This window comes from Schistosoma haematobium, chromosome 2, assembly GCF_000699445.3.
Source record: "Schistosoma haematobium chromosome 2, whole genome shotgun sequence".
NCBI classification, from domain to species: domain Eukaryota; kingdom Metazoa; phylum Platyhelminthes; class Trematoda; order Strigeidida; family Schistosomatidae; genus Schistosoma; species Schistosoma haematobium.
The window spans coordinates 16,856,018-16,879,922 of NC_067197.1; the positions used below are offsets into that span (position 1 = coordinate 16,856,018).

At 30.4% G+C, this 23,905-nt stretch overlaps 1 protein-coding gene across 1 annotated transcript in view; it reads left to right on the forward strand.

The window, feature by feature from the left end:
• Positions 1 to 19,335, forward strand: part of CDKL1_2 (Cyclin-dependent kinase-like 1) — a 40,118-nt gene extending 20,783 nt beyond the window's left edge. Inside the window, exons 7-12 of the mRNA XM_051214472.1 lie at positions 1,170 to 1,367; positions 6,019 to 6,101; positions 7,713 to 7,784; positions 8,764 to 8,881; positions 13,836 to 14,065; positions 18,715 to 19,335. Coding sequence (XP_051067649.1) covers positions 1,170 to 1,367; positions 6,019 to 6,101; positions 7,713 to 7,784; positions 8,764 to 8,881; positions 13,836 to 14,065; positions 18,715 to 19,302 — 1,289 coding nt within the window. The 3' untranslated portion in view covers positions 19,303 to 19,335. The remainder of the gene's footprint in view (positions 1 to 1,169; positions 1,368 to 6,018; positions 6,102 to 7,712; positions 7,785 to 8,763; positions 8,882 to 13,835; positions 14,066 to 18,714) is intronic.
• Positions 19,336 to 23,905: the final 4,570 nt, after the last annotated feature.

The following is a 23,905-nucleotide window of genomic DNA, read 5'->3' on the forward strand; positions in this document are numbered from 1 at the left end:
TATACATTGATGTGGCCCAAAGCGAAAGTTTATCTTTAACACATCCAGGAATGGTAGGACGGCCTGAGAAAACAATTCGGAGCTTGGCTGTGTAGAAAGTTTTATTCAGTGTTTTGTGTAATACCGATTATGTAAGGTTTTCTTTCCATTCCCAGTAACACCTATCATAAATTATGGAATTTTCATTTGTCATCTTCAAAGCATTTAATATTAGATAAGTCTTTACACATAGGATAGTCTGTATAAATGTTATAAGCATTTATATGGAGATTCCTTTTTTTATAAATAGAAAGTCAATCAACCAGTCACGAAAAAAAGCAAGCTAACCAGTTACTTACTTACTTACTTACGCCTGTTACTCCCAATGGAGCATAGGCTGCCGACCAGCATTCTCCAACCCACTCTGTCCTGTGCCTTCTTTTCTAGTTCCATCCAATTCTTGTTCATTCCTCTCATGTCTGTCTCCACTTCTCGGCGTAATATGTTCTAGGGTCTTCCTCTTTTCCTTTGACCTTGAAGATTCCATGTGAGGGTTTGTATTGTGACGCAGTTGGGTGCTTTCCTCAATGTGTGTCCTAACCAGTTACTGTCAGCAAAATATAAACTGAATTTATGTTCCTGTAAAGATGTACTAAAGTTGACACTTGATATTGGGTTAATAACTCTTAGTAAGAAAACTGTTTTTTCGGTGAGTAATAAATTCAAAATAAATAATGGTTTAATAGTGTCATTGGTTATTGACTATTATAAAAGAGGCATATTGTATAGTTGTGTAGACTACGACCAACCTCTATAACATGATGGAAAGTATAACCAATGGACAATTACTAATAGTAAATAGAACTATAAACTTGAAGTCATCAAATAAACAAAGAATTGATAAATAGACAATCTATCCGCAATGAAAATAAATTTTATCTAGCAAAAAGATACAATTTTATGAAATATATTTCCAAACAAGAAGTATGATTACAATTCATTTCAATAGTAAATTATTGCAGAATATAGAATGACAGACTAATTATTAGACTTTAGTCTTATCAGCGTTTCAGTTGGAAGACTTATAAAAACTGTTTTATTTTATTCTTTACTAATCAAACACCTTAAGGGTAATTTCAAACTTTGCGTTAAGTGAAAAAATCTGGCTTTTTTTAAAAAAAAACTTACAGGTCCTGGTGGTGAATACACTGATTATGTAGCAACACGTTGGTATCGATCTCCAGAATTATTAGTTGGAGATACACAGTATGGACCACCGGTTGATGTATGGGCTATTGGATGTGTCTTTGCAGAAATGTTACTTGGTTGTCCTTTATGGCCAGGCTCTTCTGATTTGGATCAACTTTATCTCATAACGAAAAATCTGGGTGAGTAATATGTTTATTGGTAATTTCGATATATTTAATAACACGGTCCTACTCACTAGGCCTACTAAATCTGAAGTATCTAATCTAAAATATAGTTTAACCTAACTGAGATACATCACATGCAGTAATTAATATGCTGTTTGGGAAAATTTGGTGAATAAAACACTGAATAAGGTTTTTCTACTCTCAACTGTGTGAAACACTATCTTCACTTTTATTAATAAGCAAATAGTACTGTATGCAGAGATATTTAGTGGACACTGTAGTTTGAAAATAGTTTTCTGCACATCACAACACTGTGAGACAGGGATCAGTTGAACGTTTTTCTCTCACAGAGTTTAAGAGTTTCCAATAATCTATAATTGTGCAAACTAATAATTTTCGTAAGTTACCTCACATGTTTTTCCTACTCTAGTTATTTTTAGATGACTGAGTCACTCAGATTCAGTTGAAATTTTATGAAAAATTCTACGTCTATTTTACTCATATTAAATCTAAACCTAATAAATTACAGAGTAAATATTTTAGCAAAGGGATTTGTTTATTAGTAAATCTACCACAGAGGCCTTACATTATGTTTAAGAATAAGAAGGCAATCTTTTATAGGTAATGATTTGCTTACAATGTTTTATTAATCAAGTCAGTAAGTAAATAGAACTTTCGGTGTTTAGTGATTAACGGTGGGGTAATAGTGAATATTATTAATCTAAGAAATTGAAATATAGGTCGTGTACACTCAATGATAAGTAATAATTATATAAGTCAAGTTGTTTAAATGAATAGGATGATAACGTTAAAAGAAACATTTCAAACTTCTTTGTAAAGCTAACTCCATTCTGACATTCTACATTGCTTTGGTCATTACCATGTAAAATTATAGCTTACTTACTTACGCCTGTTAACCCCAATGGAACATAGGTCACCGAACAGCATTTTTCAACCCACTCTGTCCTGGACCTTCCGTGATAATTGTTTGCTGCATTTTTCTATCGCATGCATTTTATCATCATCTGCTATCCGTCTCACATATTTTAAGTCCAATGATCGATTGTTTCTAGTTCCCTTCAATAATGGTTTCAAATTTATTGCCTTTTAAATGATACTAAACTGTATATTACTTTTTTTTTCTAAAACGACTGTCTACCATATTTATCACCAATATTTCCATTCTGTTATCAGATTATCATGTTGCCTCTGATAGTTATTATTGTCACCACTTTTATGAATTTTGCTTTTTATCGGGATTATACATCAAGCCTATTATTTCATTTAAAATATCGTTCACAAATTTTATACGCAAGGTCTTTACAGCATATACATGAACCAAGATATTGAATATTCAAGTTATGGGCAACTATCAACCTCATGTATCTTGGTTTTATTAGCATAACATCTAGAGAACGAAAAGATGATAGAAAGTGAAACAATGTGACATCTGAAAACATATAAAAAAAATTTTAAAACAAATAAAATGAAGATCGAAAAAGTATGTTGGTATAAATAAAAAGTAATTTAAGGAGGGGGAACAGTGGTACTTTCTTAAGTTTCTAAAATAGTTTTTGTCACCCCCGTTCATGTTTTTGTTGCAGATACTGTATATTTACGCTAGAAAATTATATGATGATACCTTTGGCCTGTTTTCACTTTCTGAAATTAGTACTCATATGAATACACAAATTATTTGAGATTATCTTTCTTGATAATCTTTCACAAAATTCACTTCGATCAAAGAATTATTACAAATACGGATGTTGCAAACACAAAACAAAATTTATTGGTAAATCGTATATATATATATATATACATATATATATATACTTATAGTGATTACTAATAAAAGCTAAGAACCTCTATTTGGAACTTATCAGGTGATGATACCTAGGTTTTCGTGTTATCTGTGATTGATCATTTTACGTTTAGCATTTAAGTGCATTTCCAAGTATATTACTCATGTACGATGCATCATATTAAAAAAATCGACTGTTTTACTTAAATGTCACAATTCAAAATACATATATTTTATAGAAGAGATATGTTATATTTTGCAGAGGTACCCAGAAAACTCTTTTTGTTCTATTCGAAACCTGTCAGTTTGGTTGATACTTACTCTGGGACTCGAACTCAGTACCTTCCGCCTCAAATGTATTATCCATTAAGCTATTGAGTCTTGACAGACACTTACTTAAACATTTACAGATTAGATACATATTACATTGTTTTGACTACCTGTTTTTCTATATCTTATTCAGTATATTAAATGTAATTAAAATGATCATTTATATGAATCAGAAATCATTATTATATTTCATTTTTGTTGGTTTCAGTAAGTTTTAAAGTATTAAATTGTTAAATACTAATAATGACTAAGTAAAATCAGCCAAATTTCTTTCATCAGGTAGTTCATGATAAAGAGTATGTGTACAATTTGAATTATTTTGTTATAATGTGGTATTTATGATTGTTAACTTTTGGGATATTCAGAAAAATATCCCAAAAATTATCCTGTTAAGTCTAATGATATCCTTGGACTTGAAATGGCATCATTTTCCTATTGGTCAATTTTTATTTCACGTGTCATTTCCCTAATGGTCAATATTTATTTTATTGTACAAATGTTATTTTCTATTTTATGGTACGTTGTGGTCTGTCTGGTTGATATATAAACCGAGTATGTTTGAATTAAATAATTCATATCACAGAGGCTGAGACTTGTGTTCTGGACTTATCTAGCCGGGCTAAGCGGAAAGCAGGGCCAATCAGAACTCTAGACTGCTCGCGCGTGTTTACGCATCATTGTTCCGATCGATAAGTCACTGCTCTCTAATCGGCGGTCCCAAGTTATAACATTAACTTATTTAGATAGATTTCTTTTTTACCTTTATAAAAATCAAATTAGTTAGACAACTTTTTTTTGTTTAAAACTTTTAATTTCGATACTATAACAACCATCAAAATAAAATGTAACGTTATTTTTTTTAATTTTTCAAAAGAAATAAGATTGTATCCCTTCAAAGAAAAAACGGCATGGTAACAAAAATAATATTGATTTTCATAGTTAGACAAAAATTTTAATAGAAAGAAGAAAAGGTTTTTCGTTATTATTTTTATCATCTTTATCATTTAGAATAAAAAAGTGTTTGGAATACACTTGTTAATTCAATAATAATATAAATATGTACATATGGTATGCAGTAAATCCTTGTCCAATGTGAAAATAAAAAAAACGACAACATGTATGATACTATATACTCGACTTTTGATTCAGTATAACAGTCTGATTATGACTTACTTGTATATGATAGTCAACAGTAATACTTAGTTACATTAATTTGGATACAATATTAGTTTTTATAACATCACATTGATATTTGATTAGTTTTCAATGAACTTCATACTATTATTAATATGAAGATGGAATAACAGATAAATCACTGATTCATTTTATTTTTATTCATACTTCTTAATCGGTTTGAATGAATGCTCTGGTACGTTCGGGGATGTAGAGAGTCAGCTTGTTCTCTTGAAATGCTCTCACATGTCAACACATATTAAGTCACTGCCAGGGAAGTCCTACTCACTGTCTTCTCGAGGCGAGGATGTTGTTTACAAACTTGAGAGGATGAAAAGCGAATGTCCGGCTCGTTAACCGGGTTAGTGGATACGGACGATCCATCTAGGGGATTGGAAAACCTTGATTCCAAACCAATGACGCACACGGGCTCCAGGATCTTGAAAGAGCAAATGGCGTGTGAACCTATTGCTGGTCACCGGCCACCATGGGACTGAAACTTCTAACGTTGCTCCACAGACTTCTGGATTAGACCTTTACGTCAAAGACTCAGGGTGTGGACCCCTAAGAAAACTACCTACTTTGGTTTGGGCGCCCGGACATTATTTTAGCCCTCACACAAATCGAATGACGAAGTGTGAAATATATATATTTGATGCCTACTTGTACCGATGTTCATGTGTTCAAATAAACAGATAAATAAGTAAACAACTCAGATAAGAGAGAAATCAAAATATATGCTGATATTTACTTTAAAACCAACAGTATAAACGAGAGAAAAGCAGGGTAGTAAATGAAACGTCAAAAAAATGTACAGTTTGCACACTTAAGCCCAACTCTACATATTAGGGGCATCCCGATTATGTGAAATTGATTCCGAAAATCTTAAAAACTGAATGCTAATGATTTTACACATTAGTTTCATACTGATCTTGTCACTAAAACCTGATTTTTGCATAAACCTACTTTTAATGACGTATCTCTTAGACCGCCTCAAATACAAAAAAACATTCATAGAATTTTCATCATCTCATCATCGGTAACAGCAGCTTATATATGTTCGTATTTGATTGTTGCAAGTTTGATGATAACTAGTCAAATATAGTATGATTTTGCACTGAAAATCACTGTGTTTGTTAGATCTTGCAGCTAGGTTGATTAACACTCAATCAGTATAAAATATCTTTTATATGGTGATTAGGGTTTGTGAAATCATTTTGGGTGTAATAACTTGATAAACTGCTCAGATTAAACTGAACAGCTTCTATTTCCATTAAAATATATAACAGGTATTTACTTTAACCTGGAAGTCTTATTAAATCTGACTTAATTTTCTGATTTGGATTATTCACTATCTTTCAGGTGATCTTTATCCCAGACACCGTCAAATATTTGAACAAAGTAAATACTTTGCTGGTATTCAAGTCCCATCTTCAACATCTGTGGTAAGTTTCTGAATAATATTCTATATTTTTTACTGAACTGAAAAAAAGCATTCATGCAAGTAGTAGTAAATTTTACGAATTGAACTTCGTTTATCGAGTATTAATTTATCAAATCGTTCAAGCCATATTTGTACGACTTACTTAACTCATAAAATCCCTACCTGTAACCAAAACACTAAAGTTGCTAAATATATGATGTCACTTTTCAGATATAGTATAAATGAGTTTCACATTCAAAATTACTAAATACTACTGATGAATCTTAGGATTTAGTTCATTATTACCCTTCCCCTTAAACAGTACAAGAACAGTATACACAAACCTTCTACAATAATAATAAGTCATAGGCTCATCAGTAATCGATTTAAAATTATATACATGTTCTAATTTTCAATAGTTTCATTTCTTTTCAAGTCAGTGCCAAAAAGCACAATATTCAAATATATTTCTTAATTATGATTACTGATAACCAACTAATGTAAATGTACTTATAATTTATTTAGTCCCAATGACCTATAATATTCTATTTTCCGTATGAAAAATCCTTTAGTTTTAAAAAGTTATTTGTTTCAAACGCTTACGTGAAACCTAATATCAAACTGGAATTAATTAATCTATACTTCAAAGAAAACTTTATAAACTAAGATGGATAGTTTATACGAATATTCGTTAAGATTAGAACGAATAGTTTGACAGTAATTGAACGCCGAGTATAGAGAAGTCATTATATGTGAAAATTATATTTTAAATATTCTCAGCGATTGGAATATAACTAATTCCAACGTTTCGTCCGGCTAACTTGTCTGGACTTCTTCAGGGTAATAATCAAAATCAAAATTATCAAAGAAATATATAGCTTTTTAACAATCAGGATTATACTGTGTTAAACCAATCATATTCTGATGTTGATTTTTTTGTAAAATAGGGTAAAATGAGTCAGTTAACTACAAATCATGTGAAAAAATCAACTAAATGGAAATACTTAACTGAGTAACAAATCGTGTGTGTGTGTGTAGGTATGTATGTATGTCCCATTTGGGACTTGTCAGTTGGATGTTGATGTTCACTTCGGGACTCGGACCCATTGCCATTCGCTCCAAACGCTATCACGTTATCCACTTAGCTATTGAGTCCTGATAGCCACTTGCTTCTGCGATGGAGTGAAGTTTAAATTCACTTAGTTTTGTTTACTTGAATCTTCCCATTGATGTTTAGGACTATAATTAATCAGCCTCTTATTAACATATGTGCACACTGTGCGTATTGCCTTAATATTGCCTTAATTTACGCACAGTATGCACATATGCCAATAAGAGACTGATCAATTGTAGTCTTAAACATCGATGGGAAGATTCGATTGAGCAATACCAAGTGGATTCAAACTTTAAACTCTTTATTTGTTCGGTTTAATAATATTTTTGAATAAACTAAAAGTCGTACTATAAAGATAAATAAATTGAACAAAAAAGTGTATACCAATTCCTCTTTGATAATCATCAATATCAAGAAGAAATTAATGTTATTTTGACGTTTTAAACATGAATTACTTAGATTTTAGCTCTACAAACTAACCATTATTGTCTTTCGTGTTTATATATTATTTGGTTTTAGGAGCCATTAGAAAAACGATTTGAAAGAACTTATCCCCTGACGCTAAGTCCAAGAGAATTGGATTTCTTACAGGTTAGAATCATTATTACGTAATAAACTTAACTTTCTGTGTTATAACGTGATTATTTGAAGTAAGTAACCTACTATAAAGAGGCGCTTCTGGTAACCTGGGCTGGTTAACTATTATGAAAACAAATTAAATACTATGATATGTGATTAACAAGGTTGTTTGAATAATGACTGACTAGTTTACATTTCAGAGATTGTTCTACATATTATCCGTCTGAAATATATTACCGTGGAAATTGGAACCAAAGTTCGTCAGCAAATATATAGGATTTGTGATACACATCATTTTTCGTTATTATATACATCAATACTAAATGGGTTAATAAGATATTAGGCTAAATTGATATCATTTATAGATAGACTGAAAAGTGCTGACACAGGTTTCTGTGCCAAGAAAACTAATAATTAGTGTTTTGCCTACAGGAAAAAGAAGTATTATCCACTGAAAAAATACTTCAGTTCTTTTAAAAACTGTTAAGTAACTTAACTGTCAATTTTCAAACTAAGTTTTGATACTGACGAGAAAATCACCAGTGGAAAAATTTGTTATGATGAACAAAATGTTCTTAATCTACACTTCCGATATTATCGACAAGTTAGTTGGCTGAAGTCATTCGACGGAAAACCTTCCATTCTCCAGTCTTTTTTACATTCGAACATAATGCAGGCAAGTCAAGTCACTAAAACTACTTATCATTACCTGCTTGATAGACAGAATCCTCTCAATCTTTTGAACTCAACGAAAATGGTGTCGATCATCACTCAGCAATCAATCATTGGAAGTTATCATCGTTTCGACAGTGGAAATCATAAGAAACTCTTTGAACAAATGTAGTTTCAGTTACTTTGTGATTTATTTTGAAATATCCTCAACAATTGATGAAAATTTCATTGTAGACGGTGGCTATCAATGCATAATTTTGTTGTCATAATACAAAGCAATAAATTCGTTAATCAACAATAATTTTTCTTCTGTCAATAGGCTTGTGTACGAATGGATCCTTCAGAACGATGGAGTTGTGCTGAACTACTAAAGCATCCATACTTTGGAATGCATAGTTTATCTGAGAAAAATAATAAATTGTCATGTAAAATTCAAGGTAAAAGTATTTTCTATATCTTGAAAATTATGAAGTATTTGGTATTCTAACTTAGTTGATATGATGTTTTGGTACTGTAGTTATATAAAAGATAAAAGATATAATTAGATGTTTGTTTATTGTAAGGGATTCAATCATTTGATTTAAACATCTAGCTACATCAGTTTACTTATTATGTAATCAAAACTACCAATGGTTATACTGTATGAATCATAATGATACGGTAAACAAACTCATGACACTTCTAATCTTAAAAAACTCATCTGTAGTATTTATTTATTACCTAAGACAATCAATAAACTTATTACACTCCCACCTCGGTTATGTATATTAAACACCTGGTCACCAGCTATATATCCGAATAATTTAGGTTAACTCTGTAAGTGTTCAATCATATACTTTTAAAGTTTTCCATACCCATAACCACTTAATTAATATTAGTTAACATACGCATGAAACTAGAAAGTTTTATTTAAACTCTTATATCTTGCCTAAACTACACACTGAGTATTGTGCAATTTATCAGTCTATAAGACTAAATATTCCTTCTCTTCATCTACTTCCCTTTCTACCTTCCTAGGGTTGTCTTACGCGTACAAACAAATGTATACAAATCAATAGTAGAAATACCTTTCTGCCTACTTAGCGATGGACATTGATACCATCAAAAAATTTAAGTAGATTATGAAGTAACAAGTATTTCATAATAAGTTAACTTCTTCTTACATTCATAAAGACTTTAGATTAAAGGGAAAAAACAAAAGCATAAATTTTATTTAACTATTCATTTAGTTTCTTAGTCACCATAGTAACAGACATGAAAATGATAGCTAAAGATATTAGAAAATGATACAAGTGTGAGTTTAGTCGCTCAGTCAACATATATATATGGATTATACCGACTGAGTATACATGTACAACTAAATAAACTGTACAATTTTTCTTCCCGTCTACTCATCCTTTTGCCATAGTAACTCGTTAAAATAATATTAATATTATATTCAAAGAAAAGCTTAAACTTTGTTCTTAACAAAAAAAACCCAATGAAAAAACACACTTGGATTAGTTCAAGTTATCAATATTAACTTATTTTCTTCTTACCGAAGTTATAAATGAAAGAATAACTGGCTTTTAACAATTTTATTGAATTTTTGTTTGGCATGAAATTTGGCATATGATATATTCATTGTTCTAATCCTTACTTCCTCTTATCTACTCACTACAATTTTCAATATAGTATTAATGAATAAATCATACATTACATTAGGCATATATATTTTGTCTGTTGGATAAGTAAGTGATTTATTCAAAAAGGCGTCTTTATGAAAATGTTTATTACAATAACAACAGTTGAAGAAAGAATTTGTTATATCGGGATAAGCATTAAGCTCTTGTGGCAAAATGTCAGTCTCCAATATGATCGTTCGATGATTATTTTTGAAATATAAATGCCGCCAACCCTCGTATGTTTTTATCGACTTAATTCTCGTTAGAGGATAACGCAATGAAATAGGCCCAATCAAAGATTGAATTTTGAATTCTTAAATTTCATGCACTCAATAATCCAGATAGGCAATCAAAGAAACCAAGTGAAGGAAAAGAAAAAAAACGAAGTGTAAAATGCCATTCGGAAAATGTAAGACGAAGCGACGCGCAACGGAGAAGGCGACTGACCCGATTCTATTCGACCAAGCGTAACTCAGTGTCGGTAGTCAAGCCAAAAATAATTTACAGACACGTGATGATTAGGGTAAGCAATCAACACACATACGATCATATAACAATAGTCAGGGTTAATAAGCGAATAATCAACAAGTTTAAAGTGTGGCTTGAAAAGAATGGATAAATCGGTCTGTTTAGAAGCTAGAATGACCAATGTGGGGTCTACGTAATACCAACCATTACAAAACAAAGTTGAATTTTCGTAGCCGTCCTATCTGGAATTACTGTTTAGTCTGAATTCGTTGGTACAATATAGAAAGTCTAAGCGGACTAATCAGTATTTGGAGTAGTTGAATACAGCTGCTCTCCTGTCTTACGATTTGATCACACAGGCGCTAAATAGTCCGGAGAAGAAAAAAACTTTGTTTTTACTGTTAAATCAGAATAGTATGAATCTGTTGTATTTCTCAGTCATTCTTATGAAGACGTACAGTGTTGTGTGGTTAAAGGAAGTCGGCAAGAAAAAGCCGAACCTATGTTTCTTGGTAGATAACACACATCAACGAGTTATACCTGGAATTTTGAGAGAAATCACTTCACTTAATTTTATAGTTTGAGACTCTACCATTGAATTATTCAGCTCATAACCAACCCCCAGTGCTTCGAAATATACATCAGTTAATCACTGTGTAGTGACTAGTTTCACGTTTGACTTGTACTTATTGCTTATCGAAATGATATAAATCGGCTGATTTGAAACGTATCATGTAGAAAATCTATGACACAAACAGTACATCAACAGAACATATCAATGAGGCTAACTTAGTGTTAGTCGTTATAATGAATTTAGTTTATCTCGGTTATTATTATCTAATTTTACATAGTACTGGATCAATATAAGCTGTTAAAAATTACTCTGTTTTATACTAGAAAATTAAACCAAAATCCTTTTGACAAAAAACGTGAAGTATATTAGGATGGACAGAAATGTGAATAAACAATTGACTGAATAACTTCTGACTTTGAATCTATATCTACTCAACTAAGTTAAAACCATTGATTATGACAATTTCCGTGAAACAATAACGGAGACATTAATAACTGTGAATTTAAAAACATAACAAATCGAATTAGAGCTATTCATCACATTACTAATAGCCTGTGTTTAACATAAGACAGATCCTTAAGTGATACGATACGGAATCTCTTACCATAATGAAAATTTAGTCTGAAAGTTTACCATCAATGTTACTTTTTTAGTGTTTAGAGTTATCCAATTGCATGGTGGAATAGCTTCACATTACACGTTGATTATTTGTTTTTACTGAGTTTTAAGAATGGATCTACCAACTTGTCTGTCAACACATATCATTTATTCTATAATTAATTTATGGCATCAGCCCTAAAATCAGTAACCACTCCCAAGTTTTTTTGTTTTAACTGTTCATCTGTAACAGTATCGGAACTAAAGTGACAGATTTTCAGGTACATTTTGCGAATATGTTAACAATGACTATAAATTTCAGTCAGTTCATAGTGCGAGTGTCTAACATTTACTTTTACATCTAATCTGCTTGGCACTAAAGAAATCCATATCTTAGTAAATCAGTGATGATTGCTGAAATCATCAAAGAAATTACATATTAAATATAAAAATTTCAGGAATAATAAAACTGTGAATCTTTAAATTTAAATTATTTGCTTAAACTATACAACAATGTCCATAGTTGAAAACTAATGATTTGATTTTATATTAAAGTGATATTGTTTAGTAGTTACAAACTTCAGTAGAACATCTGTGGAGATCGGGATGACAAACTTATTTTGTAAATACTTTTTGATAATACTTGCATTTATTTTGTTAATTTTCACAGTTTATACATTTACCATAAAATGATTGTACATGTTGTTTAAGTGCATGACCTTGAACATACTTTCATCCGTTGTGCAACACTCATAGCATGACACACGCTATTAACTGCTTGTAAATACACTACTATACACAAAAAAACATAACTCAAAAATAACAATAAAGTTATTACACCCAAATGTTAATGTTATAATATATGTTATAAGTTGTAAACACAAATAAAAGTTTAGAAGCGTTACTTAAATCCGCAGGCTTGTGCGTGTTCGAGTTGCATTTGGCACCAGAATCCACAATTATAGATAATTAATAATTCCAGTGAGGTTGTTATGGTTCCAATAAGTATAGCCAGACGTAGAATATAGTGTAAATGTGGCTTCAGTCTATAAATGTAGATAATAGATATTTCAAAGTTCATTTATCATAACCACAGGTAATGGAGAATGAGAGACAGGTGTATAGTAGTGTATTTGCGAGCAGTTAATAGCGTGTGTCATGCTATGAGTGTTACACAACGGATGAAAGTGTGTTCAAGGCCATGCGCCTAAACAATTATTTTATGGCAAATGTATAAACTGTGAAGATTAACAAAATAAATGCAAGTAATTTTCACAGATTGAAATTATGAGTCAGTTGAAGCTAGACCACCAGTGAAAACCTAGAAGAACTGGACGGCCGTTTCGTCCTAGTATGGGACTCCTCAGCAGTGGTCTAGCTTCAACTGACTCATGATTTCAATCTGTGAAAATTTCTAAAATCTCCACAAACCCCTTCTGAAAATGCAAATAATATCAAAAACTATTTACAAAATAAGTTCGTCATCCCCATCTCCACTCATCCATTTAGTGCATACAATACAATTGATATGATGGAAAGAAAAGTCAAAATTCGATTGATTTACTCATTATGAGTTTTGTTCAAGATTAACTCCGTTATGATTCAATGTAATGATTACTCAATGTAGTATTTGTTTTGTTTTCCCATATGATATTTTATTCTGTATAATATACGATAATCTTGTATTTAATTGACATGAACTATGCTCAGCAAGTGATTTGTTATAACTGAGTATTATTATACATGTGATTTCATCTTAATTATTAATCAACGTGTGCGTACAATCAATATATAAATGAGTATATTTCCGGCTAGGATTGTTGTCATCGTGTTTTGGGGGTTAATAAATCATCACTTATACTAGTCTTTGTATTCTTACCTTCGCATCGTGGGAATTTCAGAGGTCCCTTGTTTCGAATATAAGTGATAAGCATTTTCTGACAAAACAATCAGTGACAACCAGATATAACAAGTAGCGTTCAATCCAACAAGACATATTAGCAATACAATAAATTTCATTATATTTCAAATATTAACATTACAATTTATTATTATATTTCTTTTTATGTATATTCACTTTTCTTATAGATTTAGGGACCAATGTAATAAATGAATTTAGTTCATCTTCTAATATCATGTTAAAAAATGAAAAACTAATGGGAATTGAAAATTCATCAAAGAAAATTGATTTTAAAGTTGGGAATAATAAATTTATCAATCCAGTTTCATATCCATTTAAGACAACACTTCAGCCAAGAGTTCGAATGCCTGGATTTAGTCAGAAACCAACTAATACATGGGATTCTATTGTGAAAAAGGTGAATAATAATGTCAAATCATTTGTTTTGCTTTAAATATATATATATTTATATAATTAAAATATCCCATAGTGTCATTGAATAAGAAAAAGAGAATTCAGCGAAGAAAATTTTCTTTTTGACGAAATTATATAATCAAGCTGTACATTCGTATATATAGTTATATGGAAAATATATGTCTATAGGAGATTGGAAAAAATTTGCATCACCAAAATTCATTCGAAACTAAATAACAAATGAGGTTACGTACTAATCAAGGGGTAAGGATGAAAATAATTTATGGGTCAAATAATTGTCCATTTGACAGATATGAAAAAAAATGACAAACACAAGTGTCACCATAGTAGACTGAATAATAATCAAGAAAACTTGTATAAGGTAATAATAATAACAACTGATTAGAGTTTAAAATGCAAAATAATAATTTTAAAAAAGATATTCGATAATAATTAAATGAAAGTGCAGAAAAAACGAAAACAGAAACATACCCTTTAAGGGGATTAGGTCCAAGGAAGGGTGAGAGGTTGGACAAATCGTTTCTGCACGCAAAGTTCGGGCTTGAGTTCTTGAACTGCCAGTGCCTCAGTAGTGCATAAATTATTGATCCGACACCCCTTCGATCCAATTCCTTTGACTCTGTATATATATATATATACGAATGTACAGCTTAAGTAAATGATTTCGTCGAAAGAAAATTTTCTTCGTTGAGTTCTCTTTTTCGTATTTATTTATATATTTCTTGAATAAATGTACTTGCTAATTTATTGTTTTACATTTGGGACCTGACCTCAATTACACAGCTGTTGAAAAATAAAGTAGCACTGAACCGCTGTTTTATTCTAGTAGGGATATTTTCACATTTTTAAAAATAAAATCTCAGTGTAACGAACTAATCTTCTTTTCAGTTTCATTAATGTAAACTCAGATATCATTCTTGGTAGTTCTACAAAACTTGTTTAATATTGTTGTTCTAATTTGCTAAGACTAATTTTTTTCTTATGAATGTTTATAATTAAATGGATAAAGGATGTATTAGAAACATATTTCTTAATGTTACGTAATCGTACATTAATGCATGATAATTCTCACCTATCATGTTATTTCTAAACTATTCTATATCATATACTTGGATAATTTGTTTATGGTATAGTTCCAAGTAAAATACAAACTGTTATATCCTAGTAAAGATTGAACTACGGGTAACTTCTGAGATCTACTAATGGACTAATATTATATATATATGACTGTTCAATAACTAGATTATGTATATCTATATTTCTCTTACTATAATCTTCATTTTGACCTATAGATTATTATTATTATACGGTTTACTGTTCCTGAATTATGTTCAGTTTATTGACTACAGTCTCCTACATCCACAGCCACATTTTGGCCTGATCTCGTGTAGATGTTGTTTCCCATTTTATGGTGTGATTTGATTTGTTTGACTAGTATATAAACCATGTATGTTTCAAATAAATGATTCACATAGTGGAAGCTGTTATTAGTATTCTGAACTCAACTGGACGGATTAGGTGATCAAGGGACCAATAAGGACTCTAGACTGTCCATATCCGTCGAATATCGTTGGTTTGGCATAGTACTAACATTGGATAGGTCGTATTTCCATTGACGACTAAATCACGTGGTAATTAGCGACCTTAAAGACACAATTCAAACCATCAACATCTTGATTTTAAGAAAAAATGTTACATGATGTTAATATACTAGAAGTAGATAAACAATAGAAAGAGCTAACATATAAGCAATCACTGAGCTAAAATTGAAATATTCCTATTATTTAGAATTTATGATAAATTTATTTAAACATTGAACCCATAAAATCAAAAGGTAGTTAGTTTAAATTTAGTCGTAAACTTTATTGATTAATGTGTATTGTTTTGCTTAAATTTTATACAAATGAATAAATAGTATTTCATAGTGAAACACGCAAACTATCAAACCCTCTTTTTACAAGTTTCATTCATCAATTCTATTCATTTATTATCTGATAGAAACTGTTTTATGAAATTAATATACCATGGGTGTCTTTGTAAAACAAACAAAAATGAGTCATTTGATTGAAATAGTTTTGAATTCTTTGGGCGTACAATAAAATATATCCGTCTTCTTTTACTTCGTTTTCTTGACTATGGGAGTGACTATAGATAATCCATTTGAAGAATGTTTAAATATAAATTAAATCACATATATATATATATATATATATATATATATATATATATAATAACATAAGATTTGTCTACTTTAAACTCATCAAAATGTTTCTTATTAGTACATGAAAAAGTATTGATTACTTTGGCAAAAAATTAATATTGGATAAAGATACCTAGTTTTTTGATGGAGTTTTGTTCTTTGAGCTGGATGGTTTGGTCAGTTCAGAGAACAAAACTCCATCAAAATCATCCATTTGAGCTACAAATCTTCTCCATCATCTCAAGGTACTTAGTTTTACCTAGATAACATAGGGAATGGTTTTCTTAATAAATATTGATTTATTAATGGTAATTGAATGAAATCATACTTTACTATTTATTAAGTAAAGTCTATGGATTAAAAAGAAATTGAATATACACAGTAAGAAATATCTTACAACATTGTGAAATACTATTGTTGTGTTTTATATGCTGAATGATGTTCTGTAGGAAAAACAAACAATCTTATTGATAATTTTATTTCTTTCTTAAAAGATTTAAGTTTTTCAGGATATTTTAAATGTTTACGTTTGTAAGTCGTATTTTACAATTATTTTAGGATGAGTATGTGTATTTTTAAATAGTAGTATTTTAACAGTAAAATACACCAGTCAATCTGAAATAGACTACCAATAAAAATCTGGAAACATTGGACGTCCGTTTTGTTCCAGTATAGAACTCCTCAACAGTCCACATCCACGATTCCATGAGTGGTAGTCTAACTCACAACCCTCTGTCAAGAGTGTGATCGCTTAGCCTCTAAACCACTGAGCCAGCATCCAACGGTGTAAATGTCTAACTTCAACTGATCCATGATCTTATGCAACTCTTCGTCCATTGTGTTCGGTGAATAACTGTCTCACACCCGACATGGATTGAACTCCACTAGTCAGTATATGAACTGGAAATGTGTATCGTTGGATATTATATTCAGTTATTTTTAATTTTCTTCAAATAATTAACAATATTCCAGATTGAATAATTCTGCGGATATTACAAGTCTTTCGAAAACATTTTGAGTATCATCAAGAAAAAATACACAACGGTCAAGAATATGTTGTTATTCCGTAGTTGTTACTACCTAGGTGATGTCATGCATAAATCAATCGATATTCTTTTGATAACAAATTCCAACCACTACTGAAGTTTACAAAGTACAGGCTAAGAACAGATTAGATATAAGCAAAGATGGATTGTGGCTAGCAGTGGAATCCAGGACGCGCGTTTCGTCCCATTTGGGACTCGTCAGCTGGATGTACCTGCATCTCGGAGTTGATGTTCACTCTGGGACTCGAACCCAGTACCATTCGCTTCAAACGCCATCGCGTTATCCATTCAGCTATTGAGTCCTATCCACTATCTATCATTGCTTACAAAAAGCTTGTGAATTAAGGCAATATCATGGCATACGCACAGTATGCACATATGCCAATAACAGACTGATCAATTGCAGTCTTAAACCTCAATGGGAAGATACAAGCCAAACAATACCAAGTGAGATTAGATATAAGTTTAAACATATTAGGAAACATTTTTAAATTTCCACCTTCATAAAGATATAATTAATAATGAAATAGAATATTTGATAAGGAAAGTCTAGAATACAATAGTTGCTTATAATTTCTTTGTAATTTATTAGTGATATAGGAAGAAGTTATAAAATCGATTTATCATCATTTAATAGTTTAATAAATCACATTTTCTTATTTGAAGTGTATTGTTAGTTAATCAATAAACAACAAATGTTTGGAAACAATTATATCTGATTATAACAAATAACCGGGAAACTTAATAATAAGCATCTTGCTTACTTGTTATAATAATATAACTATGTATAGATAATAAAAGGAAGAATGTATTTGTAAAATCTCAGTGAAAGAATTTGAAGTAATTCCGACGTTTCGCCTGGCAATCTGGTCCAAGCTTTTTCAAGGAAAAAAGCTTTCGCTGAGATTTTACAAACACATTCTTCCTCTTTAATGTCTCACATTAACTCGGCGCCCAAATATTGTGAAACTATTCGTTCAAATTTTGACGAAAGTTCATACACATAGTTCCCTTTATCATTTTGAAAAGAGCAAGAACAAAGATTCTAGCAGAATAGCATGAATTCATTTTATTTCGTAGGTTCTCGTCAGTTGCTTACAACCTGTGATATTTAAAAATCATAATTGCATAACGGATTTAAATTGCTTACTGAATATTGTAAGCAATTTAAATCCATTATGCAATTATGATTTTTAAATATCACAGGTTGTAAGCAACTGACGAGAACCTACGAAATAAAATGAATTCATGCTATTCTGCTAGAATCTTTGTTCTTGCTCTTTGACGAAAGTTCTTATTTATGTATAGATAATGTTTTGTTTAAATAAGCAGTTTGTTAATAAAAAGAAATTACTATAATCTTCATATTTAATGACCTTTTTTTAGCCTCTACCATTGATCTCTACTCACAAAACATTTTATCGAACAACAGCAACAAATCTTAATTCAACAACTCCTGTTACTATTGCGGTAACTTGCACTACTAATTCAATAAGTAGTAATAATATGTTTGGTGATTCACGAGCACATGCTCCAGTATCATTACTTAAACCAATTTTTTCAAATCACGCACAAATTGTTCAAAACAATCATACTTTACAACTTCATCCAACACATTCAAATTTAGCATTAACAACAATTTCAATGGGTTCATTAACCGGTAAAACTGCAATAAATCATGGATTTTATAATTTATCTATTTCTATGCCAAATGTAGCCCAAACAATTACATTAACTACAACATCTTCAACAGTAACAATGAATACAGTAACACCTGCAACAACATCATTATTAAATACAATTGAATCTACAAATGAAAATTATTATAAATCATTATTAAATTTGTCATCATATTCACCATTACATATCCCTATACGTTTTATGCGCCAAAATACAGATGATCATTCATTTAAACAACAATATAATCAATTAAGTCAGAAGTCTAAGACAACAATACATTTGCCTAATATTTAAAGCGGTGAAATAAATACATCTTATTATTTTAAACTTAATTTGTTCTCATTTGTTTTGTTAATTTTATAGTGGTATATATTTTTATTGATATAATTGAAGTTTGAGGAAAACAAAGAAACCTAAATAGTTTTATAATGATAGATGTGATTTGTTTATCGGTGAAAGATGGAACATGAAATTCGTTCTTATTGAAACTCGTTGGCTGAATGTCCTTGCATCCCACAGTTGAAATCTACTCCGGAACTCGAACACAGAGATGTTCACCTTAAACACCATCTCATTATCTACTTAGCTAATGAGTTCAGAGAGCCACCCAACTCTGGGTTGCAGGTGTATCCGGCTAATGAGGTTCTAGTAAGACGAAACAATGAATCTTGGATTTGACTGGTAGCCACATTAAATCTATTCTATACTAACTTTCGTCATGATGGATATATTGAGGCAATTTCCACAAAATGCAAATATGTCAACCAAGAGTTGTCGGAATTCCGTTAAAACAACAACTACGAGATAATCTAAACCACTTAAAATCCAACTAAATAGTCCTATTTACAGAAGCCTATTCAGTATTTCGTATTCTTAGGCATGCAATAATAATTTATTCTTATTCTCAAATGACATCAGCTAGAAAATTACAATTAGAAGGAAGTGAACAGGTGTTTCGTCATATATGTACACATAGCAAGTTCGTTAAGTAGTATATGACTTAAAAGTTCTCAGTATTGCTCACAAAATCTTTTAATTTGTAAGCTTCTACCAATTTATTGTTATTAAATTGGAAAATTTATTTGATGATGAATTATATTTAATACAAATGAAAGAGGTATAAGCAGTTCGTAAAGCATGATGAATAAATTCAATCCTTTTCTCTACATAATAAAGTATTGCATAGTGTAAAACTAATGATGATTCTTTTTATTCAAGAATGTAGTTAACCAAGGAGTCCCTAGTGGGACGAAACGCGCGTCCTGGATTCCACTGCTTATATTCTTATGAATGTTTTCTACGCAATCCATACAGATCACAAAGAGAAATATCAAAGCACAAATTATTTTGATATTGTTTTATTCTAGACAACTAGACAGTAGGTTCTCATAACAAGAAAGAAATGTAGAATTTTCTGTTTTTCCTTTGTAAAAGGTACTCCATTCAAAAAGGCTTTAATTAATTAAAATTTGATACAACTAATATGTAGGATATTTTCTTAAATAGTGAATAGAAAAATATTTTTCTATCATGGAATTATTTACTACAGAAATCCATTGTTTTTCACTTATAATTAATTTTGCATACAGAGTCATTTGACAATAAACAGTTCTCATTCAGATAAACAGTTATATTATTGGTATGTCACCTAATCTGACTAGTCTCAAATGTCAATAAGATGAGTGTGAATCTGTTAGGCTTTCTCCATTTATGAAATAAATGTACTTAGATGTCAATAAGAAGTGGTATACTACGTTGTTTATTCTTGAGTAATCATCAACAGTAACTTTACTGGAACAACATCATCTTATATATATCAACGTTGTATGCACTACGTTTGACTGACAAGTGGTTGGAGCTAGCCACCAATGATCTCTGAGCTTAGATATAGTTCTGATTGAGATTTTTCACTAACCTAATCGACGGGATTCTCTTTGCAATACGAGTTACATAAATCTTTTATAATTAACTCTTCAGTGATTAGCCGCTGTAGAATTTTGGTTTCATTTTTGAATAGACGTTTTTTCAAAAACGTTACAACAACACTTTACAGACTTAAGATGAGAATCTTTTCGATATTGATGCATTTTACAGATTGTAAAATAAGGTTCCATAGGATCTAGGAAAAATGTTCTATCTAAAAGAATTATAAACTTCATGGAAGTCACATTTATTTTGAGAAAGAAGTACATATTGAGCTGCACTGAAATCTAGGATTGCAGAAAAGATGACCTATTACATAAGAACGTTATTCTGTTTATCTATTAAGAATGTACTTAAGCTTATTAAGCTTAAGATTATATAAATAAACAAATACCTTGTTTGGCCTGAAAGATTTCTACAACGTTGTGCATAATTAAAAGTTATCAGACTTCACAGCAATTTTCACTGCTTTATTGTACAAAGCTATGACAAATGAATAATATAAACAATTCGTTTAACTATTAAGTAGTAGTATAAAGTATTTGATAAAGTCGTTTAATGAATAAATGTTTTGTTATATTGTACCAGAGCATTCTATTCATCTGTAACACGTTTTCTGAAGTTAAATGTGGTTAGTTTATTGAAATCGTTAGCAAATTCGGTGATAAGGTAATTTTTCTGTCATTTTTTTTCTAAAACGAGCTTTTAATACCATAAGCTGATGAACATTCTAAACGCTTTACCAAAATTCAATCTTTAAATTTTAAGCATAAATTCACTAGGTAAATAATTACTAGTGTGGAGCATTTTTCTTAGCCACTCATTTACTAATGCATAATATATATTGTGAAAGCTGCTTCATATTGTAGTATATTTTTAATAGTAAAATAGATGAATTATCACTTGACTATGCCTACATTTATCATCTACAAAAATGAATCCCTTAATTTTTCAGAATGAATTATGTTTGTAGAAAATTATAGGTTGAGGATAAATCTGAACATACATTTTGATCAAAAAATATTGAAAAATTGTTGAAAGCAACTGTAATGCTCACTTGAATCACCTACTGAACACCTTATATTTACTGAAATGATTGTATAAATTAAAAAGTGAAAAATCGTTAACAAATTATTCAGAATATAGTTAGCTTATAGCTACTGGTAACATTGAATCATCGGCGTGAGGAGTTCATATCCCAATAGAAATCGTCTAAGGAGAAAAAATTGTTAGATCCAGTGTTATTGTAACCCAAATTGTAACATCATATATATACATAAATGACGCAATGTTTCATCAATTCTGAATGAAGGTGATTTTATGATATCTAGTGAGATAGCTTATAATATGTTCGTACATAAATAAATAAAACTCCTACCGATAGTGCAGATAAAGTTGTGAGTGCAAATATACACGAAATACTACTTTTTATAGGTAACAGTAAGAATAGCAGGAGTGAGACAAATATAACCGATGTCATTATATTATGTCCAAGCTAAATGAATAATTAACTGAAATTAGACTACTGACAGTTGCCTACCGATTCAGGGATGTTTACCTCGTGAACAGATAATGTAAATGATTTGAAAAAATTAAAAATAAGAAGCCGTATAAAATAATTGCATGAGGAATAGATTTCTAGTTCTTTTCACAGTTGTCGAGCTGATATGAAAGTAGCTTCCGGTGGGATGTTCAATAATGACACTTGCTTTCCACGATTTGAAAATATATATTTGCACGAGTGGAAATATCAAGACTGTAAATTTTTGTTATTTATCATGGAATATTGAACAACTTAATTGTTGACCACCTGAACATGCGATTTACATTCATCGCTAACTAACCCAGATAAAAGGTATCCAAGAAAACTAATAAGATCACGGGACCAATGGCAAAGCAATAAATATCTTTTATGCAACCTGTACACACACATATTTCCAGTGAACTATGAATTTTTTACTATCATAGACGAAATCTTGTCGGAGAAGTATACTACTAATAAGTAGTTTGCTACATCACGTAAAATTTAAAAAAGTAGGTAAAACAAGATTTGTAAACCAAAATGAATCCACTTTATTTTTAAGCTTCCCAGCATTTTTAGTTTCATCCTCTCGTACTTCATGTTACTGGTTTCTTCAATAAAAAACAATATTTGCTTAGCTTAATTCTAGGTTTGTCTTAATATGACTTTTTAGGTTGTTTCGAACGTCTACCTCAACTTCATTAATTACTATATGAAAGGAGTTTGTCTCTATTCAGTTTGCTTTTTAAAACTTTATTTTGTACAGAGGTGATAAAAAGTCCTGAAATAGAATCAATTTGTTTGATTCTGCAATTTCTATTCTTTTTTGATTATTTAAACTGATTAAACCAATTAAATATAAGAAATATACATTATCATTCAAGTAGCGGCTGAATGGTTACAGGTAAGGTAATGGAGTATGGGCTTGTAGGCAATGTTACCGAACTCCCTATATTTACTTCAATATTCATAAAATCACTTTTATGATTTGCTATAATTTAATAAAACAACTTTATCATTACGTTATTAACTTTTTCATGACCCAATTGCAAATAATAATCTTATTAAACAATTAAATGATTTTTATCAGTTAACATCAGAAATTATTCCTAACCTTTTTGACTTTTCAATTCATTTAGGAGGCCCAGAAATATTTGAACAATAGCGATAATATAATTCATGAAGTGCTAAGATTATCCGTTAAGATAACAAACATAAAAGTACAATAAGTCATTTATTGCATTTTGTAATTTCAAATAACACATTTCTTCACATAATCATATCTTGGAGCGCGTCATAACTATATTGATATGATAGATGATAAATGAGTTTGAAAGCTACAATGGTTTCTTAAAAACTGACTGATAACCTAACGGTTCCATATGATACTAACTGTTATTCTTTGAAGTGATGTTTTGGGTTGAGAGTAATTGTTACACGGTTACACTATGT